The sequence below is a fragment of the Molothrus aeneus genome, chromosome 1, assembly GCF_037042795.1.
Source record: "Molothrus aeneus isolate 106 chromosome 1, BPBGC_Maene_1.0, whole genome shotgun sequence".
NCBI classification, from domain to species: Eukaryota; Metazoa; Chordata; class Aves; order Passeriformes; family Icteridae; genus Molothrus; species Molothrus aeneus.
The window spans coordinates 71,979,025-72,002,213 of record NC_089646.1 but is presented as its reverse complement, the minus strand read 5'-3'; the positions used below and the strand labels follow the sequence as shown (position 1 = coordinate 72,002,213).

The following is a 23,189-nucleotide window of genomic DNA, read 5'->3' as shown; positions in this document are numbered from 1 at the left end:
AAGCACCTTACTTCTAGTTACCTGCATCTCAGAACGTCTCATTTAGCACTGTAAAGATGCGCTCAAAGATGAGTTTCAGTGTTACAGAAACAGCTCTCACCATTCTCTTCACAAAACAATAAGAACTGTGTCAAGAACAAAGCTTTTACCCTCCAAACCACCTTGGTAAAACTGTTCACAGGAATCATTTTCCGCACGGAAAAGCAAAGTCAATTCTATATATGGCAACAGTTCAACCTATTCTAAAAAAAACCAAACTTACTTAAATGCTTGGCTTTAAGATGAAGAAATATTTTCCAAGGGAAAATGCTTATCAGCGTCCCTTTAGACAAGATGACTGAACATAAAGTTACATCTCCCCAGCCAAAAAAAAAAAAAAACAGAGGAAAAAAGATATTTATATTAGTTAATAGTTAATTTACTTGAATTAGTTAGTTAAAGCTGATGGTTTCACAAAAAAAAAAAAAGAAAAGAGAAGAGGAGAAGAGAATAAAGGTCTTCCCCACAGCATTTCTTATAAAAAAGGATTAGAACAAAAAAAGCCCAAAAGAAAATAATGGGCAAGATTTGTACCAGACAGAATGTTGTCCCCTAGACAAGAGCTTATAAGTCCTGATTTTTAAGGATTAGTTTAAGTTTATTTTTAGAGGGTTGTTTTTCATTTTTTTGAAGATTGCACAAAACCAGCTTGAGAAGTTTTTGTCTCCTCATAAGTTGTTTGTTGGTTCTCCCTACTCTTAATATTAAATTGAGGAAATTCTCCCATCTCTGTACCCCTTAAAAAAGCAGCCTTGATACACCACTCCTTTGAGAACCAGGTCAGCAAAATATAATTAACAGAATATTAAACAATAATTGTACTCAACATACCAATTATACTCAATGTAATTAAAAAAATACAGATACAATTTAGATACTTCAACAGAGGCAATGAAATACTCATAAGTGCAAAAAGGACATCTTTCACTATGCATGTAGCAGGGTCTGTGTTAAATGTGTGACCTCAGAACTACTCAAAACCAGATTCCTCTTCATTTCCATGACAGTTCCTTGCAGTTGTCAATCAGTTACACAGCTGTTCACAGAGAGCTGACAGCAACGAGGACAAAAGAACTTCTCCAAGACCTAATCACAACTGCTCCCTCACTGACAGCTATGAGAGGGGTGTAGCTGGGTTATGCTTTTTTATTTCATCATGAACACCAGCCTTCTCTCCTGTGCCCTTTCTGAAGGTTAAATGAACAAACATCAATGTACAGAAACATCGAGTATAAATTGCACACCAGCAGACAGGATGCAAGCAAATTAGATGTTATTCTTCCAGAGCTTTATCCCTGTGCTCTTTTACAAGTGCTTTGATAGACTATCCAATAATCACAACCTTGCCTTTAAAGTCACATCAAAACCAAAGAAATTCTAACAGAATAGAGGCCTGTTATTTTTGTTTCCTACTCCAAATCTCATCAATCAAGGCTCTGCTGACATTAGAACAAAACATGAAATAGCATGCAGATGCAGTACAGAAGTATATTAATATATACATATATCTACATAGTAGTGAGAAAACCAGCAATATTTTAGGAAGAGTGAAGTATGAAAGATGACTAAAATTTGTGAACTTCTAAGTCTATTCCAACACAAAGTTTCATTGAACTAATGAAACACCATAAATAAGCAAAATAATTTTAAATAATGCTGAAATACTGTTAGTTGTTTAAGTGGGATTCATATCCTATTATAAGTTGTTTCCCTTCTCCACATTGCACATATATACACCTCACACTGAAAAGAAAATAAAACACATACATAAAACCTAGATTTGATCACAAGAGGAATTATTATTTCTGAAGAAATGCTGTGCAACAAAACAAAATTCAGTGTTTTTACGTTGTTGTTTCAAGTGGATGTAATTGAATTGAAGAGCTGTAATTTTCTGAAACAGTTTCATATTGTCTCTCCAACAGAAGTGTTTTATCTTCTAATGCTGTAAAATGCATAGGTAATAGATTCATACTCTGTTTTTCACTTACATTCATAATCAGTCCAGTATGCTGCAATGTACAGGAAAAATCCCCAAACTAAGAAGACAATCTTGAGAGAAAAGACACGTTCTAATGATGCCATTATAACATGACATTTCAAAGCACTACAGATTTCTTTTATGCTTACACATTTTGATGTCCACACGTCTCTAAAGATGCTGCCTTGTAGAATGCAAGATTTGCCAGTAGAAAATCACACAGAATCTCAGAATTAACGCCACAGCTCACAAATCACACTGCTTCATACACACAGACACTTAGAGTTCCGTGACACAAGCAAGGAACGCATATGCCTTCCTCCATGCTAAACAAAAAAGGGAGTTTTCAGCTAGCTGAAATCAGCATATCTTCAGCAAAATAACTGAAGTTATGTCAGTGCATAGCATTCAGACACTGACAATTGTGGACAGGCTTGTACCTTGTAGCACAGAAACCATAGGCAAGTTAAGGCTGTTGAGGTTTTCTAACAACTTCTATTATGGGATTCTGGTATAGCAACCATTTTAAGCAGCTGAGGCAGAATTTTCCATAGCAAGGGTTCACACGTATTTTTGTATTTCATGTTTCCAGAAACAGCCTAATTTTCTTGTTGTTGTAAAAGTTTTACTTCACTCAGAATGAAATCAAGGAGAAAATTATCTGACCCAAGTTATTATTAGCTTATTAAGTAGTTTACTAATGTTATGCTGCCATACTTAAAAATGTGAACTGGAAAAATTTATTTAGTATGTCACCCTGACTGCAGTTTGGGGACGGGTTTTTCAGTAAAAAAAAATTAGATTCCTTCTTGGGCATGGTACCAAGTTACACTTCTTCTTCAGAAACTAAGAATTTGTGCTATGAGCAAAGGAGGAAAATGAAGTCAGGAAAAGAAAGGTATTACTACTGACAAAGATGCATGTCGGTCTCAAATATTAGGTCCAAAATATGCCTCTAAGATACTCTTTTGCAAACTATACAAATACAATCCTGCAGTTTTTAGTGGACATTCATCTATTCTTGTGACCCACATTTCTTAAAAGAATAATGGGCTGAATTCACATACACACCGGAGTTCAAAGGAGCTATGTGCAGAAAACAAGTGCTTTAAAATACCAATTGTTCCAAAAATAATAAGGCCACAGGGGTTTCAAACTAGGTACTAAAAATTATTGCATGCATTAATTAACGTACACAAAATTCCTCAGTTTGAGTGAGAGCAGCACAGAAACAACGTGGAAAAAACTACATGGGCAGAAAACACCTTTTCCATATTCAAGCCAGTGTTTGGATAGCACACATTAAACAGAGCTGTCAATAGGGGGTCAAAAGAGGAAGAGGAAAGTAAATAGCAAATAGTTACTATTTCTCTGGTGCTGTGTCTGAGAAAAGAGAATGAGATCATGCACATAAAGAATGTCTGAGAAAACAGGAAAGTTTTACACACATAAAATATAGCTCTTCCTTTAAATGTGTACATTGAAACAGTGCCCATCTGAACATACACCCTTTAGTACAGCAGCAGAGGGGACAATTCAGGGTTAGAACCAGTCAATAAACTGTTCCTATTGCAATCTGCAACTGCCACTAGTCACCTTTTCCTGTTCTATTTTAGCCTGTAACAAACTCTCTGAAAGAAGACATGTACATGTCACTGGATTGTTCAAAAAACCAAATAATTATTTATTTGTTCTACCATGCCAGGGCTGGTAACGATCATCCCTTTGCATTCTTCTGCATATTTCTGCCATTCCAGTTCTTCCCACTGAAGCATGTTAGCAATCTCCTCTTCAGGCACCAGAGCTTTACTGCATCGTAACAAGTAGAGAAGAATCTGATGCATTGAGAGTACTTCTTTTCCTCCATCTGAAAACCAGAAATAAAAAAACACATTTTAGAGATTCGTTCCTAAAGCATGAGCATAAGAGAAAATATGCAGAACACAAAGTATTTGTATGAACAAAATAAAATGCAAAATGCTTATATGATTTGACAAATATGAAGGCAAATGTTTTATTGATGAATACTGCTCACACACAAACATAATTGCTAAACTAAAGCAGTTACAGTAATGGTGGCAAGAGTAACAGTTCCATCGTACTGTAAACTTGAAGTTCCTAACTTGCCTGAATAAACTTTAAAATGAGAAAGCAGAACAATCAGATATGCTGTCCAGTTATACCTTCCTTTTCACAATTTTATCATTCTTTTCACAAAAGCAGTTAAAAAGCCTTTAGGTGTTAGGCAGCTTTTTTTAAGTACACTCAAAATTTTACAGGATACTTCTGGATGAATGTAGTAAGCTATCCCTGCACTTTAAACTCATCTGTAGTCCTTACATGCCATAACTGCAGTAATGAAGACTAAAGAGCCTCATGCTGTCTTCTGTCACTAAATGAATCAAGGGCATGTGAAAATTACTTAATACCTCTGAGTCCCCAGGAAAAATGCACAGCACAGGCTGCTTGTAATAAAAGAAGACACCATAATCTGCCTGGCTTCAGGTAGCCAGGTATAGATGTGAATATGCAAACAGGGAAGGTGAGTGATGGTTCTGACAAATCACCACTCAGTGATCACTCAGAACACTGACTATTCAAATTCACTAAGTCTGTTCATGTCAGTAAAAAGTCACTGCATGTTCTCACAATGCTTTAATTTTGACATACATCTCTCTAATTCTCTCCTTTAATAACAGGGCTAATTTGCAGCTATAAAGAATCTTTGCATTTCAGCCCCACAGAACACAAATGTTGATTTCCCTCCCTCAAGGAGCAGACACAATAGAGTCCAGCCACTGAGTATATTCGCTCTATCACTACACCCACAAAAGAGAAACGGTGACAAACCAGGAGTAAAACCTTAGAGCAATATGGGGGATGACACCACAGCACAAGGAGTGTGATCCCAGGCATGATGGAAAAGCCTTGCAGAGCTGCTGCACAACAGCAGCACTGTGTAAGATGATGTCCTCTACAAGGTATGTGAGGAACCAAGCCCTTCTCTTACTTCTGCTGGGAGTACAGCACTACTGCACAGAAATGATGACAAGCAATGGTGTAACTTGGCCTCTCAGAACAGCTAACTCAGCCAAACTCCAAGATGGAATCTTAAGTGGGGAAAATACACCCCAAACTTCACTGAAAATAGAAAATACTTCTAAATAGCTACAGGGACAGATTTTTGAATGTGCACAGTTTTCCTTCAAATTAAAGGGGGACTCCACTTACAAGACTGCTCTCTGTCAACAACTGGATTATACTCTTATGCAAGAGGTAGGTCCCACCCACCAACCACTAAAATGTAAGTGTATCCTCACCCATGGAAGATTACGTACAGGTTGCTACAGATGGCTGTGCCAAAGTCAGAGACTCTTTCTAAATCAGAATATGCAGTACTTGGGACCTCAAATGTGTTTTTCCTAGGCTTTTTTTCTCTGAATATATTTATCATCATAAAATCCTATGAAAATGAATACTGTTCTGCATGCTGTGCATCTCAGTAAACTGGATATGACTAGGTCAGAGCTACTCCAAGGCCTGTGTCTAAGAAAATCCACACAGAAAACCTGACATCCCAAACCTCATTATATTTAGACAATGTTAGGAAAGTAAGAAAGAAAAAGTAGAAGGGATGGGAAATCAGCAATTCATTCCTATCTTTAAAGAGAGAGCTGATGGATGTGTGGAGATCTGATGCACCAAATCTTCTTTGATTAGACTTAAGAAGTGTTCTGCAAACACACCTGAAGGAAATAGATTTCCACTCTCTGAAAATTAAAAATCTTCAAGGATACTTCAAAAAATAATCAATAAAAAAATGAAAGCTTGATTAAAAAAAAAACCTGTCAAAAAGATGCTAAAAGGCAACTACATATCCAGGAATATCAGAAAAAAGACATTTTTAAAAAGAGTTAGAAGGCTGGGTACCTTAAAGAAGAAGCAGCACACATACACAGGAATACATATTACAGAGACTTATCTCTCCCTATCAGTAAACAACCCAACAGCACAGAAAGAGCTAACTTCTAATCTAAAATTTAAAAAAAAAATAAATCAGAATATTAAAACCCTGAACAGGAAAGCACCCTCAAGCTACACAAACTAGGCAGGACAAACTTGTTCTCATTTTGTGATGAGGTCAAGTTAATCAGCCACATGTGGCTTGATAGCTTATTTTGTAAATTGCTTCAGCAAAACCAAATCAATGTTTGCTAGCAAGCCTCAGAGCTCTGCTTCTGATTGAGTACTGTGTATCCAGGAAGGAACAACAATTAGAAATAGTCATCTAGCCATCAGTACTCTCTACAGCAACAAGCCAAAATTCATTTTGCACCAGCTATAATTAATATCCCAATAAAATTTCAAAGCCCAGACCAGAAAGCACCTCCAGGTCACAGCCCTCTTGATGAAGGTTGTTCCTTATTTCATCTGCACCCTAAATCCCACACCTGAAACACATCCTTCTGTCAACAATACCCTCCTGGAGCCATCACTGGCAGGATCTCAGCAGGACATTTTCAATGGAGCCATGACATTTACATCAACTGAAAGTCTGTCCTGGTGTCTTAGGACACGTTAAATGCCTATGTAAGCTATCCACTCAAAATGAGCGCAATGCTCCACATGGAATCTTGTCCTCTGCTGGCAGGCCAGGGTTGAACTGCATAGGAATGGTAGCTTTTGTCTTTCACTATTTGCTACAAGGTCTAAGCTTGCATTAGGATAACGAAACTATCAGAAAAACATGCTTGGGGGTGCCATTGATGCTGACCCTTGCACATCAAGAACTGTGATCTAACCGCATGGTACCCTGAAGAGCTGGGGCCACATGAAATGTGCAAAATTAGGTAACAGCACTCCTCAAATGTCATAGCTCCATCACAGAGCATGCCAAAGGAGGACCCAGCACTGCCTAAAATGACTACAGACACAAAAGCTGTAAGCAAGACTTAGCCTGCCCATCTGAATCCCAGTTCTGAGTAAACCATCCACACTGCCATCAAGCATTAAAGACTTCAGGCAGAAGCACCAGATCTCTGCACTGACTGAACTATTTGACTTGCAATAAAGGCTTTTTTGTGGAGGTTTTTCTTCTGGGGGATAGGGTTCATTTCTGTTTTGGTTTTTTTATAAGATTTTTAGATCTAATTTGTATAAAGCTATATAATACAAACATTACCTGGGAGAAATCTCACAAACCGCGGCATGAAGTGGTATCTGGGACAGGAAATAGAATCATTTTCAAGTGAAGGACCTTAAATACGAAAAAAATACAGAAAATTTATGAACAGCAATGTATTTGCAAAAGGAGAACAGAGGCAACTTTGCTGCAGATAAAAATCAATGAATGGTGATTACATTTGATAGGGCTTAAGTTTCAATCCAAAAAGTAACAAAAAAAACCAGAGAAACAACGAAACAACTTGTAGTGAAAGCTTTCACACAATTTAAAAGAAATCTAAATAATTTAAAAATAATAAGAACCTAACAAAAAACCCATTACTTTTAAATAAAACAGTAATAGAAAAAGATTGGTTTATATAATAAATTAATTATTACACTTAAGTCTTACAGGTACAAGCACAAGTTTATCTCCTCCCAATTAGTGGGGTGGTTTTTGTTCACCATAACAAAGAGAACATGTAAATTTCCACAGTACTGTTTTATGAGGTTTTTTTTTTTACTTTCCTTTTCATTATATAAAGCTTTGCAAGAAAATAAAAACTAAACCTGTAAGTACCTGGTGTTAAAAAAAAAAAGAACAATCCGAAGCAGTGACAGGAGAGACAATACTGATATTAGAATATATTTAGTATATATATTTAGTATCAAACCAAAGGCTGCACAAAATCTATTAAACCTGTGTGCTCCTCTGCTTAACTACATAAAGTGCAGAGTGCAACTCCACAGACAAAGTCAAGACACCCTACAGATACTGAAATGCAATTCCTCTAATGCTCTCATTTCTCTTTTAGACCATTCTCCTTTGTTGCGGTCTTTGCAGAAAGAAGCATTTTCATCTTGTCAAAAGACACAAACATTCAGCTATAATGATAACCTTAACTCTCCACAGTTGTCTGTATGACACTGCTTTCTGAGTTGACAGCAGAAAAATACTGTATGAGCAACTTGTTACCTTGTAAAATAAGAGAATACCTGACACCTTGACTTTCAAAATGCCATGCACATGATACTGTGCAATATTAAACATGCAGTAATATTCACTGTTTGATTAAATATAAAAGTTTTGGATCAATTCAGTTTATTTGTGAGACTACAGTGCCAAGTTTGTGCATTTTCATTGCAACAGCTCACACTATTGAACCCTAATTTCATCTTCTTGAAGAATAGCTGAAGTTTGTCCCTCTCATAGAAAACAGCAGATACATTGCTATTTTGAGGACCCCCTCAAAGAGAACACTACCTTTAAGATTCCAGTCATACAATTCCAAAATATCTTTGAATAGATATGAAGAGAACAGTTCAAGGCCTCTCACACAAAAATTCTGGAGAAACAAAAGAACAGAATAAAACTATAAATATATAATACTGCAATACAAATAATGCCATTCATATATAGTTAAATAAAACACAATGAAAAAAACCAGCGTCTTCACATCTGCCAACCACTAGATGCTGGGTTCTGTAAACAGTATTGATATATTTGTGATCATCTACTCTAATGTAGCACAGTGGTCTCCTCAGAAAGCATTGTCAAGAAAGAATGGTATTGAATCCTTTTCACTCCATGTCCAAATCAACAGTGTAGGCAAAAATTACGAATCTGCAATAATCTGCCAAGCACTAAAACCGCTTCCACCTGAGCAAGCTAAGAAGATGACACATTTCTGAGAAATATTCTTTTTCATAGTTCACTTTTTCCCACATGCTCATAATAAATGTTCATAAATCACAATCTGTGGTATCACGATCACTTCCCTAGCAAGTATGAGTACAACACAAATTGAGGATTATGACCTAAAGAGCCAACAGAAGAAAAAGAAAAAAGATGAAATGGGGAAAAAAACCCCAAAACCAGATTCTTTGCATCAAGTGAAGAAGTGGCTCCTTCAGCAAACAAACATAGAAACTTTCCTGAACAAACAGAATCAGGCCAGATTGATATAAATTGTGCATGTATGATATTGGCCGTAAATTCCAAACTCAACACCACAACCTCTTTCAAAAACCATTAGTAAAGATAGTCTGCAAATAATGCTGGAGCCATTTACCCAGAAGCCCTCCCAAATGGTGACTTCCCTATTTTGCTTGGTGGCCATTTGTTGTTTCAGTTCAAGATCTGCAGACAACATAGTACATTCACTATCAAGAAATTAATTGCTTTGATCACATTATTCTTTCTGAGGCATCTTAGGGCTGTTGCACAAATTTAGATGCTGTTGAGCAATAGAAAAGGAGAAAACTAGAAATAAAAATGTAAATATATATGACTAAATTAAATACAATCTTCATAGTTAATATGCAGAGGTGCTTCTGTACCCTATACACACTGTTCCACTGCAGCAATTTACTTTTGCAAACTGGCTTGACCAGGCATTAATTAGTAATAAAAAACCCCACCACAAACAGATTATGAAGTCAATGTGCTTTGTTTGTAGCCACAGGAAATTTGTTTTGGCAACAGCTTATATTAAGTACTGATAAGCAATCTTCAGAGCTTCAAACTCCTGATTAAGTTTCAGCTCCGCCATTGTCTTATGCGGTCCTGGAAAACAAGTACCTCCACATGCCTTGTTTTTGTCAGATATAAGACAAGGGTAATGCCTACTTCAATTTACAGATATTGCATATAACTTAAAATGAAAGGAACCTATGATATAAGCACTTCTTATTGTTTGATTTTAATATATGATAGCCTAGGTAGATGGATTTATGCTAGTACCTATAAATTCAAGTTCTGTTTCAGCCACTTGTTCAGAACAGAGCCAGTCTCTTAAGATCTCACAAGGTGGGACACTAAAGAGTTTAATCCATGAAACATATCAACAACTCATAACCTACTCTGACTTTTAGACTAATTTTCCATCTTACCTCAGGCATCATCTCCTCAATGAAATGAATTGTATAGTCAATGTTAAACCTGATTACTTTGCATAGAGGAATCTGGAAGAAAAGAGAAAATTTTCAGCATTAAAAACTATACAGCATCAAATGTATTGTTAACACAATTTTGTATGCAAAGGTACTACTGTTTGCTGAAAAGGGCCCTTACTAAAACAGCTGCTTTGGGGGATCATGCAAAGACAAGAACACAAGCATGTGTAAAGGGAGTACCAGCTCTAGCCTTCACCTCAATAATAAAACACAGTGCTGACAGGAGGGATGGTGAAAGAAAGTTAAATAATGCCATCTACTGGAGATGAAATTTTCTTTGGGAGAAAAAGTATGCCTGTAAACCTCTATTTTCCCTCAACTGGATATTTGCAAGTGAATTTGTCTGTGACACATCATGTCAGATTGATAGAGTGATCTGAAAGCAAGATGTTTTTAGCACACTGCCAATTGTGTCAGCTGTACTGTCTTAAAATGCAGTTTTAAGTCAAATGCGATAGCTTAGGAATAAATTGCAGTTTTATACTAAATTCATGCCATAAATATTCTCAACTTCATCTGACTAGCTAGCAAGACAAACATTTAATTCCTTTTTTCACCTTCTTACAGTCCATAATTTGCTGAAGGTGTTTCATTTTTTTAATAGGATTTTCTGAGAAAAAAAGCTAAATTCATAAAAGACTACAAAAATGCCTAATTTTCCCTTACATATCTACTGCTCTTACCAAATTTTACTACTCACTGGCCTCAAAGGTATGAAAGAATGTTAGAACAATTCCATGATCTGTGAAAGTGAAGCAACCCAAGGTTATTTTACATTTATAAGCACACAAATAAATATCTGAACAGTGCTGGGGTTGCAATGAAATAAATGTACATAGCTTAAGTGCAATATTCTGCTTGCATCTTCTTACAGCTCAATGTCAAACATTAGACTATTTTGTCTACAAAAATCTATTGATATCTACAAAAATCTATTGATAGATTGATAAATTACAAAGCTGCACCAAACAAAACTGCATTTCTTACAATTTGATACGGTATTAAATGTGAATACAAAACCCTCCCAAAACCTTGGAAGCTAAATATACCATTTAGAATCTGAGCAGATGAAAACCTGTCACATTTAAATCAGTGAGGCTTTAAAAAAAACAGAGATAGATTGTTTACTTACTTCCTAACACATAATTTAAACTAGAAGCTGAATACTTTAGAGAAGTGACCACAACTAAGATCTCCTTGAACTGGAGTTCCATGTACACAAGCAAATACACATTAAAGGAGCACATGGTTGGTACTGTAAAATTGGTTTGGTATTTAAATATAAAAATAATTTTTTCTACAACTGTACTAACCCTTTTCCCTAATACTTGAGCTGCTCAATTATTACTCAATAATAACAGTACAAATTCAGCAATAACCCTAATTATGCAAACTTAAGATTACATACTACAGATACTGATGTTGGTGTTCAGATCTCTATTTTTACTACCTTTTGCTCCATTTTACCAAATATGTTCCGAAGTGTCCCTCAAAGAGCAGGTTTTATGTTGTATGCCAAAATCATCTCATGACATCAAGGGATTCCTTCCAAAGGGCTTTATATCTGTTATTAACAGGAATTGGCACCACAGCGTGGCTTTGTATTCAACTCTGTCAAAAAGAATCATTTGTAGCTGATCACTTCCCCTATCTGGAAATGCATGTAAACATGCATTTTACAGTAAGCTTAACAGCTTCACCAACTACTCATATCAAAGAAGTTTTCCTTGTTGCCTGTATATTGAAGATTTCCATAACTCTCTGCCTTCCTGTCATACAGCAGGCACAAAAATTTTAAAGATAAGGGGACCTCCTTATTATTTAATGTGAGTAAAACAAAACTTCTCCTTTTCGCTCATTTGCAAAGTGAAAACATAAAGCCTTGAGATAAATTTGCCTTGAACCCCGAGGCTGAGTTAATGATCCTGGGTAGCAGTGCTTCCCATTGCCATGCCAGAGGCTAAACTCCACTCTCTCACTGACTTCTGAACAAGACTCCCTTCCCCTGACTACCAGAAGTGAAGGGTTATCATATCCATTATGTATGTTCCATCCTGTGCTGATAGCCATTCACTGAGTTGTGGCACTGGTGAGGTAGCTAGTAATAGGTATAAAAACCATAGAAACTAACACACACTGAACTTTTTGAGAAAATCTTGAAATTACCAAGATAACAAAAAAATCTTCAAGTGTACTGAAATTAAGAATCTGCATATTTTCCATTCATGTTTGGCTAACTCAGCTTCTACTGGAAAGCAAGGCAGTTGGGTACCAATTTTCTTGTTACATGTGCTTTCAAAAGACAAAATTAAAAACCTGTACAACGTATCTACAACTTTTACGAAAAATTGTAACTTGCTAGATCCTGAAGAAGCTGAACAGCTGTTACAAAGTATTGGATACATCTCAGTAAGTTTTAAGAGAGAAAACCCTTTAGAGGGGATCTCTGAAAATTTCTTTTGTCAGTTAAAAGGAAAATCTTTTTTTGTTGCTATCGCTATTTTTTAAACTTTGCCAACTTAATAAACCCACTCAGTCAATTTAAATTCAATTAGCAGTCTTGGAAAGTTCTTCCATGGTTTAATTCACTTCCAAACCATGAAACACATAAAAATATTTCTTCTATTCACGTCACAGCTTCAGTCACAGTTCAAAGACACTGCCGATCACAATCAGTCAAGACAAAACCTGAGATTCATTAGTACAAATATCTTTCCCCTATGCCCAGTGCTGGTAAGATACATGTATTGTTGTTAGAGAGATGTTTTGCTTCAGGGCAGAATGAGCACCTTCTAAAGAAATCCCCTGTATGAAACTTAAAGTATGTAGCAATGGCCATACTTACGTTTGTCAGCGGGGCATGTGCAAACATGGAGAACCCTTCAAAGATATATTCATGGTCATCATACTCAATAACAGTAGGTCTGTCTGTCTTAAAAAAGCAAACAAAACCACCAGGGAGTAAGCAAGAAGCACTATGACTTTTGTCACAGAAAACAAAATCAAAGTCCTAGTTTGAATTATTTATAAAGTACTTACTAAGAAATTTGTGGGAGGTGACACAGTAATTCGGTAGTGGTATAGTCTTCCAGCATTGTTGGTCATGGGACGACATGGTTTAATGGGCTTAAAGAAAGAGATAAGTAGAATTATGTGTAGAGTCAAGGCAAATTTCGATTAAAAGAGAGAATAAAGCATTTCTAATAAGCATGAAATATGCATTAGGAAAAATTAAATAAAAGCAGGTAGTCATAATTAAGCATTCTGGGAAGGAGGAAAGTGTGGCCTTATCTCCATTTTCACATTAAGAAATATTTTTAAAGCTATTCAAAAGCAAAAAAGGGACTTTTTTTTTTTCATTTAACTCTCCATCTCTCTTACACAGAACAGTTAGCTGTTCCAGACTGATTTCCCCTCCTATATAAATCTTTTTCAGGAAACATATTTTAAAAGCTCACAAAGAGGAGCCTGGACATCACATGAGAAGATCTCAAAGTACATCATCAAGATAGACAGGTATCAGCTCATTTGCTTGGGGGAAATCTGAGGCCTGAAGAGAAGGGATTAGTCTAGCATCACAGAGGTCGCTCTGGTAATACCACTCTTATCTCCCAGGCTGTAATGCTTGACTTTGAGATCCAAAGGCAGCCAGACACCTGTGATTTCATGGTTCCTTCCAGCTTGTTCTGAAGCAGTCCTGTGTAAAGACCTAAACCCCTCAACAGTCAGACAAAATCACTTTTTCATATGCCCTACATACAACTTGTGGTTCAGAGGCTGCCACCAGCCTGTTTGGAATACACTGGGAAAAAGAATAAAACCACTGCAGTGAGCAGGGTACTCTTCTGAACTGCAGGACAAAAGCTGACCTGTGGTGATGGCAAGACAGCTACACCACTATGCTGCTCTGGCACTAAGGAAGGTGGTTCTTCAGCCCCAAAATAAGCTTCTCACAAATAAGCTTCAACAAGGCAGCTGCAAACAAGCTAGTTCAAAAGTAGGCAGTTCCACCTACTGGACACTGTGAAAAGCGTTATATCCAAGAAGATTTTGTGAAACCTCGGATTCTCAGATGGCATTGTTCCAGGGAGCAGCTGCCTTCATGCAGCAAGTTTTATATATACTAGTTTTCGCCTCCTAAATTTTGTTCCTTTTCAGCAAGAACCCTAGATGCAACATGGGGAGGAATAGATCCTGAACTGGAGAAATTTATAGTAAGCTTCAGACCAAAGTGAATTTTCTGAACTCAAATAATTCACAGAAATGTTCCTAACTCCTTAACTGCAGACAAAAAATTGTTTCAGTAAATATACGTAAGAAGGCCAACTGAAAAATAAAATTTTTCAAGAGAAAGTACAAAGATAGGCAGAAAAGCCTACATGCTAAGGCAAGAATGCTTCCTGACAAGCCTCCTGCTTCTTTCAGCAGCAGAATTATTATTTATTTTCTTTTAAAGCAATCACTTCACAAAGTGGGCCCTTCGCAACACAATTATCCACTTGAAGATAGCAGATCTTTGATCACAAGTTCTATTAACACAATCATGTTTTAGAAACTTAAAAAAAAAACCCAAACAATCCTAAAGCTAAACAAACACAGGCAAAAGTTTTCTATAGTTTCCAGGCGGATTTCATTACCAGTATTGCATTTTAAATATGAGGTAGTGCAACTAAGTGATTTAAGGTTGCACAAGAGGTTTTTTTCACTCAGCCCATAAATCATGGGAAAACCCCCTCAAATCAACCCAAGCAGGAGTATACAGCTGCAAGTTTGTATTCATAATTGCAATCCTTAGAATTACTAATACCTCTTCACCAGGATAAATGCCATGTCTGATTCCTGTTCGCCGGGCTTTAGCACTGCATTTGCACAAAGGTCCATCATTCATCTGTCAAAAACAAAATAGGATTCTGGTTTTATCGAAAAGCGGTTTTGGAAAAGTATGTTGGTTTTAATGGCCTGAGTGCTGATGCTTCTAAAAGCCTGTCATGCTTAGATTAAGTGGATGTTTTTAAGCCAATAAAACCAAAAACACTGTAGTATAATGCACAGCAGCATCAGAACTCCATCACTATTTCAGAAGCACAAGATGGAAAAACATTCTCAGCAGAATTCTACCACCCTGCTATAATATACCTCTTTTCCTTTGCTTATATACACAAACAGCATGCTGACTGCCTAAAACAAAATTTAGGTCCTAAACATGCATGTGTCAATATTTACATGCTGAATTCTCCATATTCAAATAGTTCTACTGAGTTCTCTGATGGAAAAATCCATCCTCAACTAAGCCCTCTGCCATGGAACAAGGCTATCCTCTAAAATGCAGGCCATTCAAATATTTTACTTGGTGCTTTAAAGAACTGATGGGAACACTTCAAATCCATCCTGTGAACAGATCAGTAAAAAAGATAAAAGAGGAAAAAATACCACTTGAGTATTCTGTATGGGTGCGTCAAGCGCCAATACCAAAAAGGGCCAATGCAATACATCATAAAGCTGGTGTCTTTCTTTTCACTTTTATGACAAAGATCAATGCAGACTATCAACTACTGCACCAGCCTTAAGCTTTCTGCTCTTACATTACGCTCATTGCAGAAATCCAACATAAGAAGCCCAGAAATAAACCAGAAAAACAAATTAAGTTCCCAACCCCAGTTTTTAATCAAAGCCTGAATCCAAGAAGTTAAACTTTGTTGCAGTCATCTTTTCATTAAAAATCCTTCCTTAGGATTTTTTCCTTCTGAGAGGCTGAGAGGCCTCAGAAACAAAATGTAAACAATTGTTATCTGCTGCTGTGGAATGCAACAGGTGGATCCGTGATTGGTCTCGTGGATGTTTGGAATTAATGGCCAATCATGGCAGAGCTGGCTCTCTCTCTGTCCAAGCCACAGACCTTTGTTAATCATTCTTTTCTATTCTTAGCTTAGCTAGCCTTCTGAGATGAAACCTTTTCTACTATTCTTTTATTATAGTTTTAATGTAATATATATCATAAAATAATAAATCAAGCCTTCTGAAATATGGAGTCAAATTCTGATCTCTTCCCTCATCTGAAAACCCCTGTGAACACCGTCACAAAACTTCTTTTAGCCTTAGAGAAAAAAAACAACCAACCAAACAATAAACTTGCAATGCAATAGAAAAACTAGCAGAACTTTCCATGCTATTACAAGTAGTCTGAAAACATAAACAGCATCCACAGTGGAGCTAAATGGCATCATCACATGTTAGATATAACATGAAGATACCACAGGAAGGAAGAATCCCAAAACCACTGTCATTGTTAGCTTTAGGCAGCTGGGATAGGGATGCAACCTTTAAGTTTTGATGTTAACCTCTGTTTCTTCAGACTGGCACAATGTGTATGTGCAAAGTAACACAAAAAGCAGGACACTTCCCTACTCCTTTGGAAACTTAGTCAGCCAACCTTAACAATGGAGTGATGTGACAGCTTGTTGTTGACACAGTTTTTCCCATTCTCTTGAGACCCTTAAGGAAAGAACTGATTCAAAGAAATAGAGTCATGCTCACAGGCAGAAGCATACTTTCTCAGTGGCTTGTACAGCAACAAGACAGAAGAGAATTAAAAAAGCAGTCAACAGCTAATTGTTCATCAGTGCTCCAAAAAGAAGCATCTACTGAGGCTATTTAAATAATCATCACGTATTTCTGAAACTCTCATCCTTAATTCTTAGAACTGTTCCGCACGAATACAGCCTCCATTATTTCAAACACACAGGCCAAAACTGACAGAGATGTGAAGCAGCTGTAAAGCCCAAGACTTGAGAAGCAATCAGATACATATCTATCTTGTCCCTAACAATACTGCTCATAGAAAAATAATGCAGAGATTGCAGAGAGCCATCAGGAATTGATGGTAAAATGATGGTGAGAGATCACAAATTTACATAGGCAATGCCTTCTCTGACCAACAGAGCAACACAAACAAGCAGATCACATTTGTAAGGCAACAGCCACTGTGGTGGCATTGAATTTAACAATTTATTTTCTGGCAACTGTCAGCACTGCTGGAGATTATCCAAATTAACAAACAAGCTTCTCAGATTGAAGGGTGGGGAAGATCCATCCCACAAATCTAGTTCCATGTCAGATGGTGTACCTGTACATGTCAGAGTGCATGGCAATCATTCCTGCTTTATTTATTGACAGAAAGCAGATAAATACCTATAAAAACTTCATAAAATCTTTTTTTTCAAATAAAAGTTTTCAAATAAAATCTACACAGAAGTAGTAAAGCACTGACAGGCTCACCATGATTGATTTTAGCCTTTTCAAGAAAGATCAAGAGTCAGTCCCAAGAAAGTTTTTGGTAAAGTACGTTTTTCAGCAGGAAATTAATATACCAAACATTCCCGGATCTATTCCATCTACAGTCATTTCACTTTTTTTTCTGTTAATATTCTTCATAGAACAATACTTTGAAGTGTGCCCAAGAGCTACACAAATTTTTCTGTTAAATATCTGAACAGTTTGCTAATTTTGTTTTCCATACAAATAAAAACAGCTAGCTATGCTCAATCATTTTTTAACTAGAAGCATAAATATGAATCTGTAATAGAATATTCAACAGACTTTTGAATTACCACAGTGGCAATATGCATTCCAGTATCTCTTCACATTATGATTTGTTGCATGCTAAACTCATACATCACACAAAGTGACAGAAAAATAAATTTACTGAGGTGCCACATGAAATGAGAGAATAGATTGTAAAATACTTAAGTAAGAAAGATGAAGATAGTGGATTTGCAAACAAAAACTAGTCTTCTGTGCAATGTGTACATTCAAAACAGCACTTCATGAGCTCAGCAATTATATTTAATGAGAACTACAATCTCCATGCAATTACAAAAGAACCATTAGACAAGAAATTAGAAGCATTAACTGCATATTTAAAACATTATTTATCATTATGAGCCGAGAGCTTAAGGTGAAAAATTTGTAAAGGATGTAAACATATTGCCTTTTCTCCAGTTGTGTACCTTTATCTCAAGGCTAAAAGGACAGCATTAGCATATTGTTAGCATTCAGTTTTTATTAACACTGTCAGACATAATTCCAACTGAATAATCCCCAGGATTAATTAGCTGGAACCACACTCTTGAAATCAAAAGTGAAGTGCTTTGAAGATGAGAGAGAAAAGGGAAAACAAGGGTAAAGAAAGCATTTTGAAATAGAAGTCATTCTGCATGTTTGACAACAAAATTTTCAATGTATTGGGAGAGTGACCTTTGGATACCCAGTACTTTTCCCTCACACCCTACCTGTCCGGGATCATTGTACCACAATTCCTCGTGGAGACGATCAGGGTGTGCTTTTTTACGCTTTATTTCTGCAATGACGTCAATAACATCCGAATCTGAACTGCTGGAACAGCTGCTGTCATCTTCGGAGTCACACTCTGACTCACTGGAGCTCTCTGATTCACACAGAAGAAATAAAGATGGCTGAAAAACACGTCCACATGCTCTCTTCTCCATAGCAATGCACTTTCTATCATGAATTAAAGTCTGGAGTTAACATTAAAAAAAAACCAAAAAACCCACACAAAAACCTTGATCTCAGTATCTCTAATCTCCTGTGGTACTGTGGAATAACTCCCTTTCTTGTGCATGAATTCTAGTCACTCATTTCCACAGATATCCTCAGCTCCAATTTAAATAAATGCCTTCACAGCCAAGACATTTACCAGTATGCAAGTAAAGCTTATTTTATTCTTGGACTAAAATGCAAAGTTTCTTCCATTTTTTAAGTTTTGACATAAGAGCAAATATATTACTATTCAAATACTGTGAAACTATGGTTTCAAAGTACACATTTTTACTGAACATAAGACTCTTCTTAGTTGAAAGAAAAAGGAGAGAGAGAAAATGAGAGAACATCACTAGGAAAATGTTTCCCTTTTTTTTTCAAGATGTATTTTTACACAGTTCATAACTTGGCATAAGGTGTTATTAAAATGCATCCTTGGAACACATGGTTTACATAAGTCATCTATGCCCAGCTGAAATAGTTTCCTCACAAAGTATGCACATGTATTCCTACAAATAACTTAAGTTTTAAAAGTTCTCTGATATACATCTGATTAATACTAAAGTCTATTTTCAGGTGCAAAACCTGAATGCATGGAAACTGTGAGAGTAAGTTGGAGTTTCAAGAGACTAACACAGAACCTTTTGATGTAATGCATTGAAATTATACAATCATAGTATGGTTTGGGTTGGGAGGAGCCTTAAAGACTGTTAAATTCCAATCCCTTTGCCATGGAGAAGGATACCTCCCACTAGACCAGGTTGCTCGGTGCCCCATCCAGCCTGACTTTGAACATTGCTAGGGATAGGAGATCCATAACTTCTCTGGGCAACCTGTTCCAGTGTCTCACTGCCCACACAGTAAAGAATTTCTTCCATCATCTGCCTTTCATGATCTAAAAGTGCTCCTGAAGGGCACTGCTATCCCACTGCAACACATGATTGCTGCTAACACAAGCCAGAACAGAGACAGCCTTTACTGAAGTACAAAATAAGACAAACTACTAGACACTACATGGCTGTAGGAGAAGCTGGCACGGACACCAAGTTAGCCCAGGGGAGCAATGAAGACATACAGCCTTAGGGTTCTCCAGAAAGAGAGGAAAAAAAAATGCAGAAGTTGCCCTTGGCCCTTTCATATTTTAGCCTGGAGCAACAGGCTTTCTTCCTCAGAGATCTAAGGAATGAGGGCTTTACACAGGTATGTTGAGTGTAGCAGCCATGTCCTTGATTCATTCACACATGAAAAAACACCTCCTAAAAAACCCTACAGTTAACTTTGCTAGAGATTCTTGAAGGAGTTTAAATATATGCAAATTCACTCTTCAAAAAAATGTGAAGAACTCCTTTACAAAAGTAAGTTCACATTTTATTTCATCTGTATTTAGTTTTTTGCTTTCCTCTTCATTGCATCTTTTTATACCATCAGCACGTAACCATGTAATTATGCCTGTATTTCAGCTTTGGAATTTTTGATATGCGACTTTTTAATGAGTTACTAAGATGAGACCTGAGAGTTTGAAGCAGCTCATCTGGCCAACATGAAGCAATATTTATAAAACAAACCCAACAGATTATCTGAATTATCATGCTATGCCTACAAATTTCTTGAACTAAGGCAACTGACTAAAAAACACGCTATGAAACACTGAAATGCTGGAAGTATGAAAAGAACAACAATTTTCACAGAACAAACCAAGAAAAATAGCTTTCACTGACTTCTGAGGAGACAAATTGCTATAAAAACCTCTGCACTGCAAATTCAACCAGTATTTCCCCAGTACTTGATGCTGCTGGATTTTCACTGTCAGAAGATCCATACAGCATCTTCACTGTATTTCACTGTCAGAAGATCCATATAGGTGGAACAAGATAATGCAGATAAAGTATGTTGTGAAACTTCTGCAGATGTCTGACCATACTAAGCAGAGTTGCACAACAAAAATACAACACTGAAGAAAAACTCAGATGTTTGCTTTTACAGCACAAAGTCTATCACCACTACTCTTGCTCACTCTTCAGAAATGTAAAACCAGGAGCTCCTTAAAGCCTCTCATGTGCCATTCTCTGGACTATCTGATCATGCTCATGGGTGAGCTGATGTTTCATGCCATGGAAGAAACTAGCATTTGGTAGTGCTCAATACTCCCTATTTCCCCCTAGGCTTTCTGGGTAAAGAATCTAGCCCTACTTCAATCAAAAGCTACAGTAAAACTCCCATGGATATGAAATACAAAGGAGGGATTTAAAATTACTTATCAATGTTATTAAATACACGCAACTGCAAAAACAGGTTGACTGCAGATTAGTCCATTTCAGAGCTTTGTCATCATTTCAGCCTACCTAAATCTTCATCCAGCTTGGTTTTTGGTGGCTCCCATGGTGGCCTGGCTGCTTTGGCCTTTGCCTGTCGCTTTCCTAACTCCTCGTCAAACTTTTCATACAGATCCCGGAGCTTGCTTGTTCCTACCACAGTAGAGTCCCCCTGTTAATAAAAAAAATTAGAACAACAACAGAACAAAAAAAAGGACAGTGTTAAAATAGCACAAGAAGTCAACATCTATCAGCATTTCATGAAAAAACCCAAAAAGGTGGGAAAGACAGATCTTTCAGTGAAACATGGGAATACCTAATAAAGCTTTAGCATATTATTACATTTCTTCACCAGGTGAACTAGCAAAGAAATTATTTCATTTGCTGGTATAGCACTTCTAGCACTTCTCCAAGTTTGCAGGAATATATGGTGCTTGAGGCATTTTTGCTCACAGGTTAAACAGTGTATAACAGGGAAAAAACAGATCTTTCCCTCCTGAAGACAAGAAAAAAGGTATGCCTCTTCCATGTACCACTTATCTGAATGCTAACAGACAGAGGGAACTGATAAAAACAGAGAACAGCAACACATGAAGCCCTAACAGGGTTAAAAGACTGAGATGATTGGGAAGAGAGAAGAATTAAATGACACAAAATTATGATCCTGCTGAGGGGTTCATATTGTAAAGGACTGTCTGCAGTCATTTTAGAGTTCTCGCTGACATACCACTTGATCCATAGGGTCATTGGAATAATAGCTTTCAGAATGGGTACAGCGAACCCAGACTGGCTTAAGCAATTCCTCATCTTCCTCTTCATTTTTTTCAGATGCATTCTCTTCTGATTCTTTGTCTTTGACAGCAGTATAATTTTTCTCTTTACTGGAGCTCTGGTTCTCAGACCACCTTTCTCTGTCCTCCTCCCACCGGGTTCTCTTTCTCTCTCTGCTTGGAGACCGGCTTAGTGGGAGAAAGCAAACAAAAGCAATTCTCTTTATTATTTTAAAATGAAAACCAGTTTGCTTCAGATCAGTAAGTCATGCTATCATATAAATTGCAGCAAAATCCAGTTGCCATTCCAGTTTTTAAAGTTTTTTACTTTTGCACCATAAAGAGTACAAGAGTAATTTGTAGTTTTGAACTACTATAAAATTGACTTAAAATTCAATGTGCTATTTATTTTAAGCCATGTTCAATAAATAAAATAAATAAAATAAAATAAAAAATACATGTCATTTTAAATAAAAATTCCTACTTGCATTCTAGGTGAATTTCTTTTAAGTTAGGAACTCATTGGTAAAAACCAAGTCACATCAGTCATAACTGGAAGTTACAGTAAGAAGTTTCAAAGCACAGCCCACAAACTATTGGTATGACAAAAGAACTTGAGTTTTATTAAAAGGATTCTACAGAACCAACAATTTTGTTACTCTAATACACCTTAGAACAACACAAGGTGCATCACAAGAGTAATGCTTTTGAAAGAGGAGTAAGGAAACTACCTACTTTTTTTTATCTCTTCTGCCTACAAAACCAATAACATTGCAATATTTTCAACTTTCAGAAAGGAACAGCCTCTAAAAGATAATCTAGAGTGACTCTAAATATAAGAAATATAAATATAAGAAAAGCCTCTAAAAGATAACCTAGAGTGACTCTAAATAATTTTGGTACTTTACAGACTAGAAGACTTAAGAGAAAGTCTTTAGGACACAGCAATGAAACTCTCTGTCTCCAGAGATTAATCCTGTTTCTAACTCTACAAGTTCCTGAGAAAACTGGCATGTATCAGTAGATGCTTATTAATTTAAGACACTCATTTTTTCTGGGTTTCACACGCAAACACACAACCTCACATGAGTGGATGCACCGAGCCTCAAATGCTCATGAGACCACATGCAGCCTTCCTTACCTTCCTGCTCTCTTGTAATCCTTTTTGTAGGATCTGTCTGGTGATGGTGATCTTCTGCTGTCACGGTGACGATGCCTCTCCCTCTCCCGCTCCCTTGAAAAGTTCAAAAAATGAGTTAAATGAGAAATCTGGCCTAAGATCGTGTTATACAAAATGACATCCACATGCTGACTGCTAAAAGCGCAGATGTTCTTAACACTGACCTTCAGGAAACTTGTAAAAGACAGTCAAGCGTCCATGTCTTCCACCTTTGTCACAAAGCCATCTATCTC

The 23,189-nt window shown here is 36.8% G+C and overlaps 1 protein-coding gene across 1 annotated transcript in view; it reads right to left on the bottom strand.

Annotated features, from left to right (window-relative positions):
- DROSHA (drosha ribonuclease III) overlaps window positions 1-23,189 on the bottom strand; it is a 74,207-nt gene that overhangs the window by 45,927 nt on the left and 5,091 nt on the right. Inside the window, exons 4-14 of the mRNA XM_066559404.1 lie at window positions 22,918-23,010; window positions 21,734-21,965; window positions 21,037-21,178; window positions 18,427-18,581; window positions 14,946-15,026; window positions 13,178-13,264; window positions 12,984-13,070; window positions 10,076-10,147; window positions 8,448-8,529; window positions 7,203-7,277; window positions 3,718-3,887 (exon numbers count right to left, since the gene is read on the bottom strand). Coding sequence (XP_066415501.1) covers window positions 3,718-3,887; window positions 7,203-7,277; window positions 8,448-8,529; window positions 10,076-10,147; window positions 12,984-13,070; window positions 13,178-13,264; window positions 14,946-15,026; window positions 18,427-18,581; window positions 21,037-21,178; window positions 21,734-21,965; window positions 22,918-23,010 — 1,276 coding nt within the window. The remainder of the gene's footprint in view (window positions 1-3,717; window positions 3,888-7,202; window positions 7,278-8,447; window positions 8,530-10,075; window positions 10,148-12,983; window positions 13,071-13,177; window positions 13,265-14,945; window positions 15,027-18,426; window positions 18,582-21,036; window positions 21,179-21,733; window positions 21,966-22,917; window positions 23,011-23,189) is intronic.